The sequence below is a fragment of the Maylandia zebra genome, linkage group LG22 (assembly GCF_041146795.1).
Source record: "Maylandia zebra isolate NMK-2024a linkage group LG22, Mzebra_GT3a, whole genome shotgun sequence".
NCBI lineage: Eukaryota > Metazoa > Chordata > Actinopteri > Cichliformes > Cichlidae > Maylandia > Maylandia zebra.
The window spans coordinates 9,226,509-9,249,907 of record NC_135187.1 but is presented as its reverse complement, the minus strand read 5'-3'; the positions used below and the strand labels follow the sequence as shown (position 1 = coordinate 9,249,907).

Genomic DNA, 23,399 nt, shown 5'->3' with positions numbered 1-23,399 from the left:
AATCTAAAAACCATTTTCTCATCACTTTCTATGAAATCAAACCTTATTAAAAGGAAAAGAAAAAACTGTTTTAAGGACTTCTGGCTTGATCTTTATGACTAAAGTCCATCTTTTACATACAGTCTATGCATTCGACTAGTTGTGTCCACTTGTTTTCAGGCATTTTAAGCCTAGCAGACTGTCCCCTTACCACAGACGTGAAAGTGTTATTATCTGGTTAACGTTCAGCAGGAACGCTAGCGTGCACATTCGTTGTCACATTTTTTGCTCAGAGCTCATTTGAATCATATGTTTGGTAAATCATAACAATTAAAATGCAGCAAAGACAAGGGAATGATCTGATTTTAAAACATTTAATAACTCTTAAATGTGAAAAAAGTAAAGGTGTTTATTGCAAGTTAGGCTGTACATTACAAACAGGAAATTTACATTAAGAGGAAACACAACACTTATTTAAGTATCAGTTCCTATTCCCGTAGCACCACCACACATTAGCCATCTCATCTTTACAGTGCTTTTGACCATTCAGTTAAAGTGAACATACAAACATCAAGTAGAAATAAGAGTGGCAGTGTAATTTATTACAAACAAAAAAAAAATAAATCACAAAATATTTGTCAGAACACATGAATCCAACATCCTGTCCTACAGTACTGTGCTCCTCGTGCCAACTTGCTGCTTCATCCTTAAACCTTTTGAACCACTTGCAAATTAACCATCAGCTATAAAACATGTCAGCCATCCTCTGGAAAAACACAAATCACCATAAAACTTAAATGACGACAGAACAGATAAAGAAAATCACTAAATGAGGCAAAAGCTACAGAAAAGACAACAGAATAGTTTTAGCACATTTCTCAGGTGTGAAACAGTGCATTCGAAAGGGCATTTTTATCTTGTTTTGATAGAGTTGGGAAGCATCAATATCATACATGGTGATTAATTACACTGAGGCAAAGAAAACTTATGCAGTGGTGTTAAAAACAATATTAGAGTCCACTACTTCTATAGGTTTCCAGTTGCATTTTACAAACGTGTGGCTTTGTGACATGCTCAAGCAGAAACAGGACCACCCTCTGTCACGATTTCACATGTGAAAGTTTGTTTGGCTTGTGTGTCGTGTGAGCTGTGTGTTTCTAGGAAGCAGCGAGATCCATAAAGCATCAATCGTGTACAAAATGCAGACGACAGCAGACATAGAAGAAACAAACACCTGCCATGAACAAACCTCAGACAGCAGACACTAGCACCATCAAACAATGATTTTTATGGTAGGAGACTTTACTAAAAGCATGACTGAACCTCTTACAAACAGCTAAATAATTCCTCAGAAGTAGGATTAAAAATAAAAAGAGGATTTTTACACTAATGTTGTGTCTCTGTCTACAGATAAAGGAGGATCGTGTTAGTTTGTTAACATCTCTTGAGGTCGTGAGTCTGCCGCAGGCGTATCTGTCTCTTCTTTTGGTCTCGTCAGTGTCGGATCTGCGGTTTGGTCCTCAGTGGAGAGCTTAGAAGATGGTGCTCCAGCGTTTAGAGGGTGCACGGGACTTGCCTTCTCCCTGGAGAGAAGAAGAAGTGGACATGAGGAGGTTGAGAAAAACATTAGTTTTCCTGCCGCAGCCACAGATAAGAGCAATCTGGGAAGATATTTGGTTAAAACAGTGTTGAAAGTTCATGAACGAGGTGATTGTCAAAAAAAACGTTGCATTTAGTGGCGCTGATCCACACTGAAAATAAAGCCTCAAAAAACATCGAGGTAGATGGCATTGGATGAATTTGGGCTTACATGTAAAAGTGAAAATGTGGCTCTAAAGCTTGTTAGTTTATTATGATGACAGGCTGCAGTAAAAGCATGATGATGAAATGATCGTATTTACATCCTACTCACTGATCTCTGACGAGAACATCACTGTTGCATTTGAGCAAACACAAACAGGAAGCAGTGATCGTGAAATCCAGGTTTACAGGCAGAAAGGGGGAATTCTGGGTAACGCAAAGAGGCAAACGTTCTGCGAGCTCACCAGGTTGAAGAGTCTGGACAGCGTGCTTTGGTCTCTGCGCCTTCTGACTGGTGACTTTGTGCTCTCGGCACGCGGTGACGTGGCCTAGAAAAAGATGCCTTATAAGCACAGGTGGAGAACTGGAACCAGCTCCAGAATCCAGCATTGCCTCACTGCATAACCTTTAAGCAATTCATTTTACATGGACGGCCTTTTCCTCTCCATGAGATTAAAGATATTTTCCCCCAGACAATCAGAGATATCAAACTACTTCAACAAAATGCCAAACACACAAAAAAACTACTTAACATTTTGTTACAAAGGGCGCCGTTTTTGCTGTTGCTGCACAAAAAACACATAACCACCCGTAATATGACTGCAAACCTTCTTTTTAATGATCTCCATCCTCTTTAAATGCATTAGGATGGACTCCTTGGTATTTGGGTTTGTGCTTTCATTGTGTTTGGCTATGAGTTGAATTTCCTTCTTTGATATTTAAAGTGAATTGGTGTGCAAAATAACAAAGTGCAGGTATGTGGTTTCTCTGCAACAGCAAAGAAGAAAGTTGTCTTTGATCTGTTATTGTGAGTAGACATGAAAGGAGAGAAATATGAATGTGTGACTGGACCAGATTTCACCTAACAGTAACCTTTAGGGGAAAGAAGATGGATGACAAGGAGAAGATGGGGTCCATGAGAAGAGACACTGACACAAAGGGTGTAAGTGGCTGATCAAATGACACACAAAGAGTTGTCCACAGTGGCTGGACAGATAAGAAGACACAAAGGAGGTGGCAGACCAGAACAGATGGATCGGTGAGTCATCTCTGGAGAAGTTGATGAAGGTGTTACAGAGAACTAGAGGTGTGAAAGAGGAGAGGGGGGGGAGAGGTCCTAAGAAAAAAGCGTTTACCGGCTGTGGTTCATAAATAGTTGAGCGATTTCAAAGTCATCCAGAAGCAGTGAGTCGCTCTGGATTGAAGCAAAGAAGGGAGGGAAATTGAAGTGTAATGAACTTATCAATAAGTCAATAACTGTATCAATAATTTCCAAGCAGCAAGTCAATGAATGAAATCGATTTTCTGTGGCATTCATCCAGGCTGATCTGCTGTAACTGTGCCTTTCAGGCCTTGTGTGTGAATGCTGGTGAATCAGGACGTGAATGCGACTTGATTCATCGCGCTCCGGTATAAAATGTATTTCTCTTCAGGGAGGAAAGCAGTGAAACACAAAGTAGGTTAGGAAACAGGTGCACTGCAGACAAAGGACATGTTGCAAAGAAGAGGTTGACAGACAGATTTAAATGGGATGATTGCAGACGCACAGAGCGGCGCAGTCAGCAGTGGGGCTTTTGTATAATTTGAGATGGATCGAGTGACGTACCAAACCCAAGACGTCTCTCCACTGGACATGAAAAAGAAACAGATAACGACATGGTGAGATGAGCAACAGTAAGATTATGATGCCACCTGCACTGGTCTCAGATTAGCTTTGTGGTAGCAGACAAGTCGATGTGAAAACTCTGATTTTATCCAGTCCCTCCATGATCTCCACTGCTATGATCTAGCTTTTAAAAATGTTTCGGTAAAGGTTCCTAAAAAAAAACACGAAGAAACTGAAAATGGATGCACATATAAAAAAAAGAGAAAAGGTTTCGTTTCCTGTCCAGTTATCTCATGATCCTTGATAATGTATTTATCCAGTACCAGAGTGGGAATCTGCATTTTAGAGGAATATGTGACCCTTATAAAGAAATTGCTTTGCAATAATAAGACAAATATAAGAATACAGATAGATCCCCACACAGAGGATTACTAATAATCTAGTAAACATCAGCATAAATAAGATGACTTGCTATGATATTTTTTTTTTCCAGATATTCATTCAATAAACGTATGAACTATAACCTTAATATTACATAATGGCACCATCATCAGGTCACAGTCTTGGTTTGCTCAGTTATAACCAATTATCTATTTGTCTCACTAAAATCAGCCTCAGCTTTAGTTTATGTTACCATGATAACACCAGGATAGCAACCATGGTGATGTGTGAAATTAGGTACACATTACATTTTAGCTTTCATTAACCCTTCAAAGCCCAAACCGTGTTTATGAACCCTTCTGACAAATATTAAAAAATACATTAAATATCATTTTTGTGCAGTTTATTGCTGGCAGTTTGGAAAAAGAAAAACAATAAGTGGGTTACGGTTAAAGAAAATCTCGCTGGTGATGCAGAGGTCTCTATCTATTATGATCTTATTATCTGATATTTTCTTATTTATGGCTTATAGTGCTGTCTGTGATTATATCAGCTTTTTCCTTTGTAGGACATTTAGATAATCTCTGTGAACACAGGTGAACTCTGTTTCATCCATTTGTTTATGGGTGAAAGACCCACAGTGCACATTTAGATCCACAGGACACTTCATGGCTCTCCAGTGATTTTGTAACCATTACATGAAGGCACCTTCAGCAAAATGCTGAAAATGAGTAAAGTGAATTTCCACAATAAGATCTGAGATGCAATTAGCAGAAATTGTGGTGGGAAATTTGCAGTCATGACAGTATCAGTAAAGTAACCACTGAGACAGATTTTAGGTCAAATATCCAAATCTCATTTTTAGGCTTCTCTAAATAAAGAACTTTGATTCTGCTGCTTTTATAGCAGAGTGTATTTATATCGGCAACAGTTGAGTATTGATTTCAGTTTTACTTCTTTGAAGTCTGGGTGCATGTGCAGTTGGTGCATTCAAGACACAAAAAATGAATTACGTTAAAAAATAAAAATAAAGTCAGGACTGTAGATGTCCTCATAGACCTTCATTATCTAACACTAAAATTTGTATCTCTCAGGCCTGAGCAGACCCTAGCAGACTGACAGTAAGCATAATCGATGCCTGCAAAGTGCAAAATTCTTGATGTAATATCCAACAGTAAAATCTGCTAAATTGGCTAATTTTAGCTTGCGGTTTTGTATCTCCACTTTTTAAGATAGTATTAACAAGATTTCTGAAATAAACTCAATTTTGGATTAAATATTACCCAAAATAAGTGACTGAGTCCATAGACTCAGGAGGAAAGTGTTTGCAGAGGTCAAAAAGGGAGTTTTCATATAAACTTGTATAGGACCTGAATCGTTTTTGCTTCTACAACTGTCGCCATCTTGTGGTCTTCGGATAGAATGCAAGTTTTAGGTACTTCCCCTTTTGAGGTTAGCATAAAACATGAATGTAGCTTCCTATCTAAGTGACAACCAATCAGAAGAGGTTTTGATAAAAAAAAAAAGGTGTGGCCTTAGAGGGAAATGAGCTTAAACAGCTTAAGACAGAGGAATGAACTGAGGGGCTTTTGTAACATTCAGTTTATCTTACTATATAATGTCTTTGTCTCTATATTGATCCCTTCTCTTTCTTCTCCTTCACTTCACCCCCCTAAAGACTGCAGCATATGGCTGCTCCTCCCTGAGCCTGGCTCTGCTGGAGTCCTCTTCCTGTTAAATGGCAGTTCTTTCTTCCCACTGATGCCAAGCGCTTGCTCACAGGGGTTCATCTGACTGTTAGGCTTTCCTCTTTAAAATGATTGGATCTCTATTTAACTATAAAAAGGTGAGGTGATTGTTTTGACTTTGTTTTGGCACTTCATCAACAAAATTGAATTTAAACCTGAAATGATAAAGAGTGATTATTTTAACCTTTGATTGCTGCAAAAACACTTTATCTTCATCCTGTGGTTAAACCTTTGGAATAATTAAAAACAGATATGGGTAAAGTGGGACTCACCCTGGATTTAGGACGAGGAGAGGAAACCTGAGGAACACCAAGCAACAACAACAGCAACAACAACAACAAGAGAGTGACTGATTGTTCAGAGCAAAAAAAACCAAAACAAAAACAGAGCAACAAACTCAGATATGAAATAAACAAAAAGTGCTGAGCTGCTGATTGAAATTTCCCCAAAATCTTTTTTAACAATATGCAAATGAAGGAGTCATGCGCGCGCTAATCACTGAGATAGGCAAGGAAAAACAATTTAACCAGCTGTTTTTTTTAAAAAAAAAAAAAAACATTGCCACACTGTTGATGCCAAGAGTTAGAGCCAAAGAAAATACTGGAGGAAATTTGTTTTTTCCGCATTATGAGTTATGCAGTTTTTGGCAATTTCAGGGGATTACATCAAACAAATTTAACTGAATGACGCTCGGCGGGGTTAGCGTGACCCAGCAACAAAAAATAGCTTTTATAAAGGTAAGTAAAACATGTATGGAATGGCATGAATAACGTGTGCGTGCAAGTGGAACTTACAAAGCTCCTGAAGAAATGCACAACAGCATTTTCATTAGTCCGACGGCGGGAAGAGGACTGCTGGGGTGAGGCGGCCAGATGACCCCGGAAAGACCCCTGAGAAGATAAGCAGAGGTCAAGTAACTGCATATATTTGTTTAACACATGTTCATCTGACTGTATGAAACATTCATTTTTCTGCAGTGTCTTCATGATAGAACAGATTGGGATGAGCTCACTTTCTCTGATGAAAGTCAGCACCATGCAGCTGCAGAATTATAGCTTTGATATTTCCTAATTGTTGTCAGATCTCAGTGACAGAGAGGAAATTATCAAGATGATGTTTTTAAGACTGATGATACAGATTAAACCTCATATATGCAAATCAATTTTTAATGATTTTGTAAATGTTCAAGGTTCAAGGGTTCAATAAACACTCCTTTTAGAAAAAAATTGAGTGTTCTGGGAATTAAAGACTTTAAAGTTTTAAAGGCAAAAGCAATGAAGACAATGAGAGGAGATGTATCCCTGATGGTCATCTAAGGCGAGCTGTGAGATCAGAAGCAACCCCTACATATTGCTGTAAGCCTCTGTTTATGTGGGAAGCCAATCAGAGGAAGGTTTCTGCCTCTATGACATTTATTGTATTTTTTTTTACTTGGTCTTATATTTAATGAATACAAAGAAGTCCGAATAAAGAAGCGAGATATGTGCAGGCACGCATCTTTTTGCTTTCTGTTGTTTTCTGTCTGTCTTGCAAATGAGTCACAGAAAGGCTGAAATACAAGAGTGAAACACACAAACAATAAAATTCAAGAAATCTCTGAGATCTGGCGTCCTTGCGCTCTGCCTACTCAGAATAACAGCCTCAGATAGCAGATGAAAGCAGTTTGAAAGCAGCAGAAGGGCCCCTCCCATCACATACTGTTGAATCTTGAAATCTGAAAGGGGTTTTGTCTGATGTTTTCTATCTGCTGCAGCTCATGGTCAGACAGATATTACTGACTAAATTTACATGCATCCACATTGAGGCCTGTTTTTTCCTTCACAAGATCTCAATGGGACTGTATTAGAGCCTTTATATTAGATTCTTTGCAGCATTTTGCAAGATAACAAGAAAAACAAAATAAAACAGTGCATCGGGGCAAAGCTACCAAAGCAACTGGATGGATTTTTGAGTTACTCATACCCTCCAAAAAAAAAATATATATATATATTTTTTAAAAAAGCTGAAGATGGGAGGCAAAAAAAAAATCCACAGCCCACAGTACATACAGTAATTTTGAGTGTGAGCTTTTACATAGTGCAGTACTCAGTGAAACATCACAGAGATGGTGTCTGACATACAAAACAACCTCAGTGCTTTAGGACACTGACGCTTAAATAAGTGGATTTTAATTAACAGATAAGGTCTGCAGGTGAATGTGAAGTACAAGCAGTAAAACCAAAGAAATCTCAACTCTGCTCAAGAAAATTCAAAATTGCTTAAATATTTAAAAGCAAACTGTCATAATATAAACTGCAGAAGTGAATTATCACCTCCCCTAACCTCTAATCATCCACAAAGTCTCACTTTAGTTTATGAGGACATTTCTTTTTAATATTTCACTTTTTAAGATAAAAACACAAGTTATTAATCATATTAATTGCATTATTATTGTAACCACATTATTATTTATATGTAAAAATTAATATATGCATGAATTGGCTTACAGACCACAGCTTGGCACAAAGTATCTAATTAACTAAGTAAAAGTTTAAAACTGGGTTAAGCTGAGGATGAAACTGTCCTTTTAAATGGATGGATGCTCACCTTGCTCCTCTTCTTTTTGTTTCCTCCAAAGAATTTGCTAATCTGATCCATCAGACCGGGGTTCTTCTTTTTCCTCCCGAGCCCGAAAGCGCTCTGCCCTGAGGTGCTCGCTGTAGCCATGCTAGCTGCTGCTGCTGTTGGTGGCGTTGACCTCTCTGTTTACTCAGTAGTCCTCTTCCAAGCTATTCCAAAGCTCACAGTGCCAAAACCCGTCTCTGCTGCTCCTTCAGGGTGGTTTGCAGCCCATCTGACGCTCAGGGGCTGTCTTTGAAGGTGTCATCCCCTTGGCCCAAGGGCACCATGGGACATACTGAGGGTCAGGTTGGTGAGGGTGGGGGGGTTTGCATTGGTGATGTCCATGGTTCTGGCTCAGCTCCAGGCATTCTTTGGAGCTTCAGTGGCTGTGTCAGTCACTGCCGCCCTCCGCATGGGCCCGGCCATTGTTCCTCTCGCCATCTGCCTCACCCCGGCCGCAGGGACAACAAGGGTTATCTCTGAGTCTGAACTCACACCCTGATGCAAAGCAGCCCGAAGCACTGTGGGGCCATTGTTGCATCGGCCCCATATATCTTCTTCATGCATTGTGTTTGAATTGGATGTACAGTCACCAGATTAAGAAAAGGAAAGACTATGGTGTGAAAGAGACAAAAACCTGTGAACACAGGCCAATTATCTGTCTGCACAGTAATAAAATAAACTTGAGGTGACTTTGCACATTGCATTTGCTCCGTTTCGGTGTCTTTAAGCCAAAGCCATTGAAGAGCTCCAGTTATTTCAGTTTATGACTAACAGGAGAACAAGATCTGTGCCATGGACTTGAAAACTGCAGCTTTATGCTTTAATGCCAATAAAAGTACAAATGCACCAAGTTTAAATCTGCAAAAAAATAAATAAAAGGTAGCTGCCTTGAAAGCATCTGCAGCTTATTGATGATTGAGCAAACTGCATTTGCTCCTGAAGACCTTGGAGTGAATATTTTTGTTAGCCGTCAGTGTTTCACAGAACGATCCATGGCTGTTTAGCAGTGTAGAGTGTAAATTTATTTTCTCATTGTACCACTTAACAACATTACAAGGAGTCCTGCATGTGTTGTTTCACCCAGAGCGGCTGCGGCGGTCGGCAGACAAAGCACGATCTGTTGAGCAGCGAGCTGTGTTAGAAAACACCCATGCAGCATCAGAATATTAATATTTTGCAACAGATGTCTTTTTGTTGTTGATTGTTTCTTATTTCAAGTCAAGCAGAAATGTTTATAGAAAACAAACAGGTTAAACTGGAAAAACATGGCTTAAATTCATATGTGTTCATATCGCACAACATAAAGCAAGTGAAAAGTGGGGGTTTTGGCCACGTTACTGAAGTGGAAGTTTTATAGGAACAGTCTCCATATTTTTAATAACAATGTTTTAGTGTTTTAATATAAATAGTAAGACATTCTTTCAAGCTTCTGAACATTTTCTAAACTTTGTATCCAATTCAGATTCAGATACTATGCCAGAGATGCAAATAACACACACATATGGCTAATGATTGAACCACCAATGACATGCATGTCTAACATACCACTGTGGGAGGAAACTGGTATGCAAACATGCAAACTTCACAAAGAAGCAGGTTCAAACCCAGAGCCATCTAACCGCTGCAACACCATGCCACCCATTTTTAAACTCTGAACTAATTTTCAGAGTAATTCATGTGCCAACCTTGGGAGCCCCATTGGCTGATACACGCATGCAGGTAAATCACACATTCACCTCAGCAGCTGAGATCTATAGGCTATTGGTTCCTGCCTTTTCAATCATCTACAATCTAATCAAAACCACCATCTGCAGATCACTTGCACACAACAAACATTTGTATATTTCAATAAAAACCTCTATTATGGTAATCACAGATAAAAAGACATGTACATAGTGCATCTGTGGATACCAATGACAAACCAAGCCAGTTGCATATCCAGTGGGTTGCAGAGGCAGGCCTCTAAATAACTTGGATGTTGAATGAATGGCCGAGCTTGATGAGTGGGTGAGCTGTCATGTGGCCTGATAATGAAGAGATCCTGCTGGCTTCTCAGTTTCCACCAACAGTCTTATTTTTAGCTTTTCTTTATCATGTGATCACAAATTTTAGTTAACACGTTTTTAGTATTTATATTTTACTTATTGACTAAACTCTAAATATTATGTACCACAAATATATATTTGTGGTACATAATGGTCTATTTAGTGTTGACTGTTGTGAGCTGCCTGGCTTGCGCACTTTTTGGTTTTACTTTTAAGTAATATGTGTACGCGGTGTGCTAAACGTGGAAATAAGATTTAAAAAAATCTTGTTCTGCTTGATGGGCATATAATTTTGAAACAAACAAGCTCTGAACTGTTTCTCCTCCCTCGTGCTGTCATATTGTTGTGAATCATTACAGGATAATTTGTTTTGGGACTCATTTCTCTTTCCTGCTGACATCAGAGGCTGAATGTCTGCAGACAGTTTCAGTCTGGGATGTTAGGGCTTGTTTTCTTTTCCTGCTTTCACCCAAATTCAAAAAAATCTAATCATGAAAGTTTCAGCCTTACAGCAGTATTTCTATTTATTTATCTTTCATCTCAGTCCCTGTTTTGCAGCAGACTGACTGTTATCATGTATATATAAGAAAGAACTTGAGAAATCTGACAATCCCCTATGAGCAACACTTGGCAAACGTTGGGAGGAAGAACTCCCTTTTGACAGGAACAAACCTCCAGCAGAGTCAGGATCACGGAGAGGCAACCACTGGTCGAAACTGGTTTTGGGGTGAAGGGAAAGCGTAGACAGAAAATCAAATTAAGTAACATTTTCTTTAGCAAGTAACACATTTGTAACTATTCCAGCAAGATTTATGACTTGCTGAGTTTGTTGTATTTGAACATTTTTATTCTTTTATTGACCCTATATTAGCTACATCCTAGGTAGCTGTTTCTGGGGTCTTTCAGCTTATAAAACTAAAATAAACACATTGAAATAAAGAGAATTGAAAGTAAGCATGAAAGTTAAATACCAACACTTGAAATTTGACTATATTTTGCATATCTTATATATCTGAAAATTAAAGTTTATTTAACAATAATAATTTAACTCTGACATGAATGTTCAGGTTTGGATCTTGTTGATTGCATCATATGTGACATGGATCTTGTCAGTGACCATTGAAAGTTTTTTATTCAAATCAAACCAAAGTTTGAAAAAATGAAAGATACATTTCAAACTTCATTATTGTTTTTCCCCCCCTTTTTTTTTAGAATGTGAGTTTCATTTTTAATTGTTTACCTTTGGGTTTGAATCATGTTTATTGCTCCGAACTCACTGAGCCTCGTCTCAAGTGGAGTTCGAGTTGCATTCCAACTAATGCTAAACTGGCAAATAACGATGATGAGCATGGTGCAAAAACAAGGTTGACAATGGCATCCAGAGTCTGGAGCCCACTTGATGATGACTTGACCTTTAGATGCAGAAGGGAACATTGCTGCCTGTCAACCTGTAGGTATAATGAAATGTTATGCTGGTCTTTGAGTACAAAGTGAACTATTCTTGGAGGGTTTGCAGATGCATATACTGTCATATTTTGTTACTTTTGTTGAAAGTGAATGGCTCAATAAATCAACCAAAAAATAAAGCCCTTAAATTGATGATGTAAATCTGTCAGATTTAGCTACTAGCTAATTTTGATCTGCAGTCCCAGGCAGGTTGTTTTTAGGTTTTTAGGTTTTCATGGCTTGCTTACAGATTCTTTCGATTCATTGTGATGTGGTTTCATTTGTCTGTGTCCAACTAATGAGACAAAAGGTCATAAGAGAGAAAAGTTTTGAGGCCTCAGTCGTTAAATTGTTCCCAACAAGCCTAAAATTTCCCAAACCAAATTTGACTATTCACAACTTTAAAAAAAAATGTAAATTCTGGATCTATTATTATACCTAAATATTTATATTTATCACCTGATACTGACTGATGATGATAGTAACTGACAGTCTTGTCCCTATTACTAATTACATCTGAATCACTATTTCAGGACCGTGAAAAAAAAAACACAGTTTAGCTGAAATTAAGATGCAAACATGAATTTGGCAGGCAGTTAGTTACATTGATCAGTGTAAATGACAGTTCTTCAGCAGCCTGGTTCTTGGTTTTAGCATGTAGCACATGTAGCACACAATGACATATATCTGGCAATATCAGTAGGTGGACAAAATACAAGTCAGCCATTAATTTACAAATAAATGTAAAGCAGATGTTGCTATTGTTGATTATGCAAAGCTAGCTGAATAGCCCCTTGCAGCTAACTGTCCAATAAAACACCAGTTGTCAAACAAAACTTCAAAATCATTTACGACTAATCGCACAACTCTAAAGTGAACTTGTTATGATTTCTTCTTACATTTTCTGTTACATATAAATTGTTACAATGATGCATACCTCAGATTAAGCATGGCCGAATTTAAAATAATGGGATCAGCGTGTAGACAAGTATAGCCTGTGAGCTCAAAGCTCAGACGGCTCTGAACTCTCAGTTTCAGAAAGATTTTTCTACTCCTTGGTCTTGGTGATGTCGGTAAGGATGGAAATCCTAAATACACCCACTTACTCCTCAAACCGTTTGGTTTACAGATTGTCAGAATAATAACGGAAAAAGTTAAAATGGCTTTTTTCAGTATGTATTCAGTAAGTGTAGTACATCCTTTTTTCCTTTTTAAAGTACAAACTTTAAATTTAAGCCACATATGTGCAGAAGGTGCAAAGAGGAGAGATTATTTGTTGATATCAGTTTAATCCATAAATCTGATTAGACTGCCACCATATTTAGGGCTAAAGTTGGCTGTTTTGGGCACTCACAGCTCAGTTGAGCCTCTCACAAATGTTGTGTGGATCAAATGTCATGATAAACCTGACATCTGGCCAGTGTAAGATGGATTTATGGCTAATGTGAGTCACCCTGAGTCAACTCTGTTAGTCATGGTAAAATGTAACCTGCAGATGTAAGCTAAATTTTGGCTGAACAGTCACTACTTTTTGGGAAGTTGCTTGCTTTGTACATTTGCTAATCCAAAATGACGCATTAGTTGAAAATGTGATGTCTTTCATTAATATCACTCATCGCTTACATACAGGTTTTCCTCCTGATATAAAAGCTAGTGGAAACTTTTGAACTCTTGCAGCTCTAAATGTTGCTCATTCACTTAAAACGGTGACTCAGGAAATCTCTAGACTCGTAAAAACGTAGAAATGTGAGGCCTTTATCTGAACTCATCCGCTGAGAAATCTCGAATAAGTGGGTGAACGTGCCCTGATATCACATACCACTGCCCGGGCAACATGGCTGCCCAGTTTCCTGTACAGAGAATCTAAAATGGGGACATGGGAGACGTGTTTGTCCACTCTGAGCTGTACACTGTGTTGTTTGTCCTGCAAAAAACGATATCAGTGCAGCACCCACAGGCCTGTCAGAGGTAGGGTGCAGGAATGCAGAGAGTGGGCTGACCACACTGCTTGTGCTCTCGTGTCCAGAAGAGTCTTGGATTTGTTCCTGGGAATGGATGGCTGAGGACGGAGCGAGGACAAACAATAGCAGCCATGGAAGAGAGCTGTGGGACACAAACACGGGAGATATCCTTGAACCCCAGCAGGAATGCTGATCTAAACCAAGTCACCCACTCAGAGCGAGCAGCCGAATATCTATCTGCTACTGGAGAGAGGAAGAAAGACGGCCTCTGTTCCATCACATGTACTGTAGAAGAACGCATGAAAAAGTCTGCCTTGTTTTACATTATTAAATTAAAACTGTTTTTATGACTTTTGCAACCTTGCAGATGCGGGAGTCAGCCTGAGAGGTTCCCAGAATTAGTCTGACATTGTCACCATTTTAAAGGCTTCAGGTCACTTGAGTTATAATTTGGTAAAGATGAGCTTAAATTGAATTTTGGTTATTTTCTGGCACAGTTTAATGAAAAGACCAACCCTGCCACCCAGAGAGGGATCCTGCTGTTTGTGAGTCTCTTCAAGACATAAAAAGACAAATCACAGGGTCATAAACACTGTTTATGCTTGCTTTGTGTCATGGTCCTGGGCCATGTGGGCCCAGTATTCTTAGTTCCTTGTATTTTTGTATTTCGTTCCTTATTTAGGCCATGTTTTCTGAGTTGCCCTGTTGTGTTGTTCCCTAAGTGTTTTCCCTTCATGGCTTTTACCCCCTGTGTGCCCCTCTGTGTATCTGTGAGCCCTCGTCTCTCCTTATGTTTTATTCCATGTTTCCCCTGCCCATTATGTCTAAGTTCTCCCCGTGCTCTCTCTCCCCCCTGTGTGCCCTCTATGTATTTATGAGCCCTCGTCTCCCTTTGTGGTTGTTTCATGTTTCCCCAGCCCGTTATGTCTGTGTTTTCCCCGTGCTCTCTCTCCTCCTGTCTGAACCTCTGTGCCTGTACATGTCATGTTCAGTTCACCCCGCCCTGTCTCGTTATGATTATCAGTGTCACCTGTGTTCCCCGTGTGTGCCCACTTTCCTCGTTTACCCTCTGTGTATTTCTGTCTGAGTCTCCCTCTGTTCGGCGTCGCGTTCTCCCTCATGTTGTGTGTAATTCTCCCCATGGTTCGGTTCCTTGTACAGCTCATGCTTTAGTTTTCCCAGTTTTAGGTTATTTTGTATTACTTCTCGTGGCCAGCAATAAAGCTGTGTTTTTTGAGTTTATCCCCGTGTCTGTGAGTCTGCATCTTGGGTCCTTCTCCTGCCTGCCACACAGCAAACTATGACACTTTGTACATTGGTTGTTGCAGGTAGATTCCAGTGGAGGGCACATCAGAGATCCCAGTCATTAGAAACCACACTTGAAACCATATTATTTTGGAAAAACGGGTTTTGATTTATAAAGGTACTCAGCAAAATAGTTGCCTGAAGACTGGTGGACAAAATACACCATCATCACCGTTTCCCCTCATTTTTTAAGTAGACTGACTTTTTTTCTCCCGTATTTTTGCAGGTTTTCTGTTCGCTTTTTGCAATTTTGTCAAGTATATTTGTCCTTGTGCAGTAGCAATGGCTCACTGTATGTTTTAGTCTTGAAGTTTGTCTTTTTTTTAAAGAAAAGAAACAATCTGGCATGTTTATTGCTGCTGATGCGCCTTCTGAACATGTCAAAAGCCCATATTTGTATTAAAGTATTTGAAGTGTGACACTAACCCTCTTATTCTGAGGGCAGCAATTTCTGGGGTGATGGACGCTAGATGTGTGAAATTAAAAATGTGATGGTCTAAATCTGTGACTCAAAGTTAACCAAGATATTAAATGTGCCTCATCATTGCTACAACTCAAGAAAATCTTAATAATGGAAATATAATTAATTACAAATATCAAATCCAAAGATGGGATTCCTGAAAAAATAAACAGAACAAAAGAGCCACCCACACATTGAGCCACTGGATCAGGCTTCTCGCCTTAATATTATTATTAATAAATATTGAAACAGAACCAAAATAAAACAGGATAGCTGTTAACTGTTAACTAATAAAGAAAATGACAAATTAACAGTAAAATCAGACCAATGCTAGTGGTGGTGAGGAGAGGGAGAGGAAGAAACAACCATCATGCTGCACCTTGTCTAGCTTTCTGTGAGTGCAGGTGAGTCTTCTGCAGTAGAGTGCAGAGCGTATCGGCAGTAGGAATAAATGACACAGGAGGCCAGTTTAGTAAGGACAGAAGAAAAACAACAGCAGGACGAAATAGCCCAGGACATTGAGGCTCGTGTAAGGAAAAGCGTTATTATTTCTTTAGACTGGTTTAATGTGAGACCAGTGTAAAATTTAACTTATCCTGGAAAGTGTTTATGTTGTGAGGAAACTATAACTACAAACGATATTTACTGGTGATTCGGAAAGCATGCTAGTTAAAAGAACATGCTATTAGAAAGCTGCTATTATTAATGCCATGTGCTTTTTTGTTGCTTGGCCTGTTGTATGGCTGATGTGTTCATTGGGTTCAGTATAAGATCGTGATTAATTTCCATTTATGCTTGTACATTATACTGGGAAAAGAGGGGTCAGCAATATGATTTTCTTGAAGTCTTAAAAAGCATCAAACCAATCACTAATAAAAGAGGCAGTATTTGTGTCCTCTTGAACTGGATCACGGACACGGCCCCATCTAAGACTCAATGGCATTGGACAGTATTGGAATATGTGTCACTAGATTTCCTAACATGCAAGCTACATAATAGGGACAAAAAGTTTCATAAAATATGGGACCCATTTATGGCGTATGTCGGTTTGGATATTTCTGCTATTTTCTCACGGGCCTTGGTATAATGCAAGCAGATCACTGCTATTTTACATATATGTATTGTTAATCGTATCTCACAATCAAAATGTCTGGATTTTCCACTTATTTCTTTGTATTCATAAGCCGGGTTGCCTGTCTCTTTGTTTTGTTTTGTCTGTTTTGTTTCATTCTGCTATGTTATTGTTGTTGTTGTTTTGTTTGTTGTTGTTGTTGTTGTTTTGGTTATTTGTTTGTTTGTTTAATTTTGGTGTCAGTGTAAAGTTTAAAACTCAATAAACACACAGTTTAAAAAAAAAAAAGAAGCAGTATTAACAAAACAAAAGATTTTTATTTGATAAATGCATTCTCATCTCAGAGCATCAAATCCTGACATTTTTAAGATGCCACTGCATTGCTTATAAATATTTATATGTTGTGATGGTTGCCTTGGAAATTGAAACTGAGAGATAACAGTCTTGTTTTAGACATCTACTTAGACATCTACTTTATCACAGTAGATGTCTTTCTGAAAGTGCTGTAACTAAGTTTAAGAATTTAATCCAACCACTGCTATCGTCGTCAATGCCCTGTACCAACATAGAGCAGACAAGCTACCTGAACGCTACTCCAACAGAGGTCGATCATCTTGTTAATAATTTTACCTCCTCACTACCTACGACTCTGGATACTGTAGCTCCGGTGAAAACTAAGGCCTCAAATCAGAAGTACCTGACTCTGTGGTATAATTCTCAAACACGTACCCTAAAGCAAGGCAAGGCAAGGCAAGGCAAGGCAAGGCAAATTTATTTGTATAGCACAATTCAACAACAAGGTGATTCAAAGTGCTTTACAGAGACATTAGAAACAAAAACAAATAAAAAGCATGATTTAAAATTGATTAAAACAAGCAAACAAAAAAACTAACTAAACACACACATTTCACACCTGTTCGCGCGATCTGAACCCTTATCGTAAGGGGAGCTACCAGTCCTTCTGTGGACGAGCTAAAGCAGATGACTCGTAAGCTGGAGACGAAATGCCGTTTCACAAATTTAGAAGATCATCATTTAGCCTGGAGAAATAGTTTGTTGCTTTATAAGAAAGCCCTCCGCAAAGCCAGAACATCTTACTATTCATCACTGATTGAAGAAAATAAGAACAACCCCAGGTTCCTCTTCAGCGCTGTAGCCAGGCTGACAAAAGGTCAGAGTACTGTTGAGCCAACCATCCCTTTAACGTTAACTAGTAATGACTTCATGAACTTCTTCACAAATAAAATTTTTATCATTAGAGAAACAAATTACCAATAATCATATCACAGATGTAATATTATCTACAGCTACTTTTAGTACCATTGATGTTCATTTAGACACTTTTTCTCCAATTGATCTTTCTGAGTTAACTTCAATAATTACTTCCTCCAAACCATAAACATGTCTTTTAGACCCCATTCCTACAAAACTGCTCAAAGAAGTCCTGCCATTAATTAATGCTTCAACCTTAAATATGATCAACCTATCTCTAATAACAGGCTATGTACCACAGGCCTTCAAGCTGGCTGTAGTTAAACCTTTACTCAAAAAGCCATCTCTAGACCCAGCAGTCTTAGCTAATTATAGGCCAATCTCCAACCTTCCTTTCATATCAAAAATCCTTGAAAGAGTAGTTGTCAAACAGCTAATAGATCATCTGCAGAGGAATGGTTTATTTGAAGAGTTTCAGTCAGGTTTCAGAGCTCATCACAGCACAGAAACAGCTTTAGTGAAGGTTACAAATGATCTTTTTATGAATTCATCTCTGTGCTTGTCCTGCTAGACCTTAGTGCAGCGTTCGATACTGTTGACCATAATATCCTATTAGAGCGATTAGAACATGCTGTAGGTATTACAGTTACTGTGCTGCAGTGGTTTGTATCATATCTATCTAATAGACTCCAATTTATTCATGTAAATGTTGAGTCCTCTTCACACACTGAGGTTAATTATGGAGTTCCACAGGGTTCAATGCTAGGACCAATTCTGTTTACATTATACATGCTTCCCCTAGGCAGCATCATTAGAAGTCATAGCATACATTTTCACTGCTATGCAGATGACACCCAGCTCTATCTGTCCATGAAGCCAGATAACACACACCAATAAGTTAAACTGCAGGAATGTCTTAAAGACATAAAGACCTGGATGGCCACTAACTTTCTGCTTCTTAATTCAGATAAAACTGAGGTTATTTTACTCGACCCTCAAAATCGTAAAAATATGGCATCTAAGCAGATTCTTACTCTGGATGGCATTACCTTGGCCTCCAGTAACGCTGTGAGGAACCTTGGAGTCATTTTTGACCAAGACATGTCCTTCAACGCACATATTAAACAAATATGTAAGACTGCTTTCTTCCATTTGCGCAACATCTCTAAAATTAGAAATATCCTGTCTCAGAGTGATGCTGAAAAACTAGTTCATGCATTTATTACTTCCAGGCTGGACTACTGTAATTCATTATTATCAGGATGCCCTAAAAACTCCCTGAAAAGCCTTCAGTTAATCCAAAATGCTGCAGCAAGAGTGCTGACAGGGACTAGAAAGAGAGAGCATATTTCTCCTGTTTTGGCTTCCCTTCATTGGCTTCCTGTTAAATCCAGAATGGAATTCAAAATCCTGCTCCTCACATACAAGGTCTTAAATAACCAGGCCCCATCTTATCTTAATGACCTTGTAGTACCATATCACCTTATTAGAGCACTTCGCTCTCGCACTGCAGGTCTACTTGTTGTTCCTAGAGTATTTAAAAGTAGAATGGGAGGGAGAGCCTTCAGTTTTCAGGGCCCTCTTCTGTGGAACCAGCTTCCAGTTTGGATTCAGGAGACAGACACTATCTCTACTTTTAAGATTAGGCTTAAAACTTTCCTTTTTGCTAAAGCATATAGAATTGAATTGTTTTGAAGAGCAGAAAATGTCTGCATTAAGAGGCAGTAAAGCAGGTGGAGGCACATATAAACACTCAGAGAGGGCAACGCTTCCCGAAGGGCAAGTGCTATATAAAACTTTGATGTTTTATGATGTCTTTATTACAACACGCTGTCATCAGCCTGCTTTTATAGCAACACACTGATGTTTGACCTTTGACCTATGTCCTTCAAAGATTACATACTAAAATTACACATTTTATTTTCTTTAACCATATGATTGGAGCAGAATGGGCTGAAGCCTTTGGCTTTAATAAGTTTTTAAAACTTCAGACTTTAAGATATACAAATACAGTGTAATTGTGCAAAACCTTGGCATCATTGTAACATATAAAAAATAAAATGTGTAGTCTCTCCGTGCCCTTTTCATGTGACAGAGTACCTGATATAGTTTTGTGAAATTGTTTCTCAAGGTCAGCTTTGACCCTGGACACTAACATTGATGGTTAAGGTCAAAGCCAACCTAGGTACTAATATCCCCTAAGGTCTAGTATGTTTTTGTAAATAGAATAGAATAGAATAGATATATACAGACTAGATGAATATATACAAACATGAGAAAGGCACACATTTAGAGCAAAGTTTTTGGAAGTAATGCAAAGGACTTGGTCTTAGTATTGAGTCTGTATGTGATTGTGGGTTACTGTGGGTGTGACTGTGTGAAAAAGTAATTAGCACTATTGTTAAATCATGAATTAACTGGATTAATCTCATTTTTTGGGAAGCTAAGTTCACCTGTTTACTGGCAGACTTGTTGGATCAAGAAATCACTTAAATAGAAATTGTCTGATAAAACTGAAGCAGGCTAAAAGATCTCAAAAAGCAACACATGATGATATAAATTAAAGAAACAGCTGGGGAACAAAGTCACCGACATCTATCAGTTGGGAAAGGATTACAAAGCCATTTCTAAGGCTTTGCGACTCCAGTAAATCACAGTCAGAGCCATTATCCACAAATAGAGAAAACAGTAACGAACCTTCACTGGGGTGGCCGATATACCGAAATTACTTCAAGAGCGCATCAGTGACTCATCCAGGAGGTCACAAAAGGAACCAGAGAAACATCTAAAGAACTGCAGGCCTCACTGGTCCAAAACAGTAAGGTTTTGGAGTGGCCAAGTCAAAGTCAAAACTTAAATCTTATTGAAACCCTTTGGAATGACCTTAAATAAGCTGTTTAAGTTTAAGTCCCTTCTTGTGTACAAACTTCCTGCAGAGGTCTGAAATTACTTTTTTACACAGGGTCAGGTAGGTTTGGATAAATATTTCCCTTAATAAATGAAATCACCATTTAAGAACTGTCTTTAAATGAAACCCCAAGCGCTCCTTAAAGAGTGTTTATATTGAATTGGAAGTGACAGACCCGCCTTAGTGTTGCTATAAACTGTTGTGTCACGGTACTTATGTTTGCTGTAAAGCACGTCTTGCCTGATGCCAGCTGCTTTGACAGAACGGCAGAATTAGACATCCTAGAAATGAGATGGATCTATGTTTTGTTCTCAAATAAGTCTTTGAAGATTTAAATTTGTCTGAAATTACTTTCTTTTCATTTCTCTTTAATCTGAGGAAGACAATAGCTGTGGTAGAAAAAGGAAGAAAGGAGATGTTACTCTGTCTCATTTAAACTGTGATCCACTAATAAGCCCCGAGAGTGAAAAGCCTTTGTGCTGCTGCGTCTCTTCGTCACCCTGGATGACCTCTTCGTATCGAGTGGCTTCCCTGTAGATGCACATAGATGACACCATAGCTTTGAGGCTCGGCAGCTGATGTCTCCATTTAGCAGACACTTGGCTGAAAAAGAAAGAAAAAACACTTTAAAGTAAATATAATTGTGTTTCATTTTACATCTAGTGTTTCATAATTCAAGATTTAGTCCTTTAAGTCAATTATCACTAAAGGAATAATGATTTGCTGATTTTTCTGAGGCAGTTTGTCTCTTTTCTGTCTTTGAACATTTCTATTGTTTGAGCTAATTGGATCAGCTGTAAGATATGCTCCCCCCCCCCCATCGCAGTGCGTCCTTGCAGCAATCCTTTTGGCTGGTAAACAACTCAATGCAAATGTCTTGGTGGTTGAAAGCCAATGATTCCATCAACATTTGGCAGGAGCCACAGCGCAGGGCTCCAGCATAAAGCGATCATTTGTTTAGCGACTCAACAATATCGTGCTCTCTTGTTTCAAACCAAAGGCTGGAGGATATTTTTGAGCCACCGCCGCTAGCTGCACACGAAGGGGATTTTTGCAACCAGAGACAAAGTAGAAACAGAAGAGAAGTCTGTGTTGGAAATGTTTCTTTTGCAGGTTTTCTGTCTTAAATATCACAGCCAGCCCCTGTTTTTGCAGCCATTGAAATATAATCACTTAATTTCTTTATTTATTTTTTGGTGATACTGTTTTCCCAGTAAATGTTTCATGTTTATGTCACCTAAAATTTGTTTAAATATTGCTACGTGTTGCCTTACAAAATTTCATCTCTCTTCCTTCTGCCTTACCCCACACACAGATAAAGTTCATGCACACTGCTTTGTATTTATTGGAGCCACTGATGTGTTAAAAACATCTGTGCTGGGTAAAGACGGCCTGTTATGCACCTAGTTTCCCCCACAGAGAGCAGGTGACCATTTGGCTGGTTTTCAGTAAATCTCCATCTTTGCATTCATTATGAAAACAGTGAGTCTGTCTCTCAGTGCTGCATGCTGATCACATAAAAGAAACTCTGACATTTGTGTACACATCAGCGATGTATTCCAGTTTACTCCACTCTGTGGGAGTGTGACAGAAACATGTTGGTAGGCAGCGAAGGTCACTGAAAACAACAAGACACTTCACAGGAGTGGACGAACTGCAAACTGTGTAATACATTTCTCAGTTTTATCTTTCTGATGTAATCAACAGAATTGATCAATCTATCACTGGTCTGCTTTTGTCCCATTTAACGCATTCATGAGATTGGCAGGGCCTGAAAGAAGCGCAGCCATGTTGTTATCATAATAATACTGTGGCAATATTTTCCACTTCCGTGCCAAAAAAGATTTTACAGATTTCACTCATTGTGCCTGCGATGGCTCAAGTGGGCCAGCTGCCTGCTGTTTCCATTCATTTCAAAACAACATGCAAACTGCATCTGCAGGATCCTAACATCTGTCACGGACTTATGGTTTTACTAAAACATATTCAGGTGTTCAGTGAATAGATTTAAAAATATCATGGTTTAGAAATAAGACAGGAAAAATCTCCTTTTTCTTACCCTCAGCTGTAGCTTGAGCCACAGAAGAGAAGAAACCCAGCTGATAAAGTCATCTTGGACAATTCAGCAGTCTGTCACAGGGCTAACACAGAGACAGGCAACCATTCGCACCTTTAAAATCACCATTCACATGGATCTCTTTAGACTATAGAGAACAAACAGACTTTGCAGGAATCCTTCCTTCAGCTGCAGCCATGAATTCCTGAATGCTGAAATATAGCAAGTGGTTCATTTCTGGTTCTTACATGGGTAACTGTTTACTGTGTTCAGCATTACCTGGAATCCTAATTCAGAGTAAACACAGATTCAACACCACATTTGAATGCATCTCTTCTCTTTTATTTTTTACTTGCTTTGTTTTGGATTCACTGCCAGTAAAAACACACAACCCTGTCGTTACTTTTGAAAAGACTGCGGGAAGGTTTTGTTTCCTGAAACCAAGCAGGAATAATGTGAACCTAATACCACTTTTGAAACCTCTCAATTCTGAAGGTTTCTCTCCCTTCAGTGAATCCCCATGCTGCTTTCCCTCATGTTTTACTTTAAACTGTTATCCTTCTCCCTCTTCATCTTCGCAGCCTCCTTTAACAGCAGAACTCCTGCTGCTTGTTCCAGCATCTCCAACTTGTAGCTACCAATAGCTGAAAGAAAAGTTCTATGTGCCTCTTATTTTGCTTTATCTTCCCTGGAGATGTGTCTTGTTTGTTTTCTTTTGTCTGATACAAGTTCTTTTGGTGTTGTGACTTTCATGCATTTACTTTTGAATTTCCTTTGTTTCATTCACTTCAGTACTTGTTTGTGACAGTGCTGTGC

General features: G+C 38.8%; 1 protein-coding gene across 6 annotated transcripts; it reads right to left on the bottom strand.

Moving 5' to 3' along the window:
- Positions 1 to 337: 337 nt before the first annotated feature.
- Positions 338 to 8,389, bottom strand: mbpa (myelin basic protein a). 6 transcript variants are annotated; one of them, XM_012924149.3, is made up of 8 exons: positions 8,101 to 8,387; positions 6,309 to 6,404; positions 5,787 to 5,813; positions 3,386 to 3,406; positions 2,916 to 2,974; positions 2,025 to 2,108; positions 1,892 to 1,912; positions 338 to 1,562 (listed from the first exon to the last, which is right to left on the bottom strand). In XM_012924149.3, the coding sequence occupies exons 1-8, from the start codon at positions 8,218 to 8,220 to the stop codon at positions 1,406 to 1,408; spliced, it is 585 nt and encodes a 194-aa protein (XP_012779603.1). In that variant the 5' UTR covers positions 8,221 to 8,387; the 3' UTR covers positions 338 to 1,405. The 6 variants fall into 6 exon arrangements, with proteins under 6 accessions (XP_012779603.1, XP_012779605.1, XP_004569288.1 ...); XM_012924151.4 differs by lacking the exon at positions 1,892 to 1,912 and having other exon boundaries at positions 8,101 to 8,386; XM_076879145.1 differs by lacking the exon at positions 2,916 to 2,974 and having other exon boundaries at positions 1,454 to 1,562; positions 8,101 to 8,389.
- Positions 8,390 to 23,399: the final 15,010 nt, after the last annotated feature.

Coding starts and splice junctions, on each gene's coding strand:
- mbpa (XM_012924149.3), bottom strand. CDS start 8,220: ATGGCTACAGCGAGCACCTCAGGGCAGAGCGCTTTCGGGCTCGGGAGG. Junction 2,975..3,385: donor GGAGAGACGTCTTGGGTTTG/GTACGTCACTCG, acceptor GCTTCAATCCAG/AGCGACTCACTGCTTCTGGA. Junction 1,563..1,891: donor GATGTTCTCGTCAGAGATCA/GTGAGTAGGATG, acceptor TCTTCTCTCCAG/GGAGAAGGCAAGTCCCGTGC.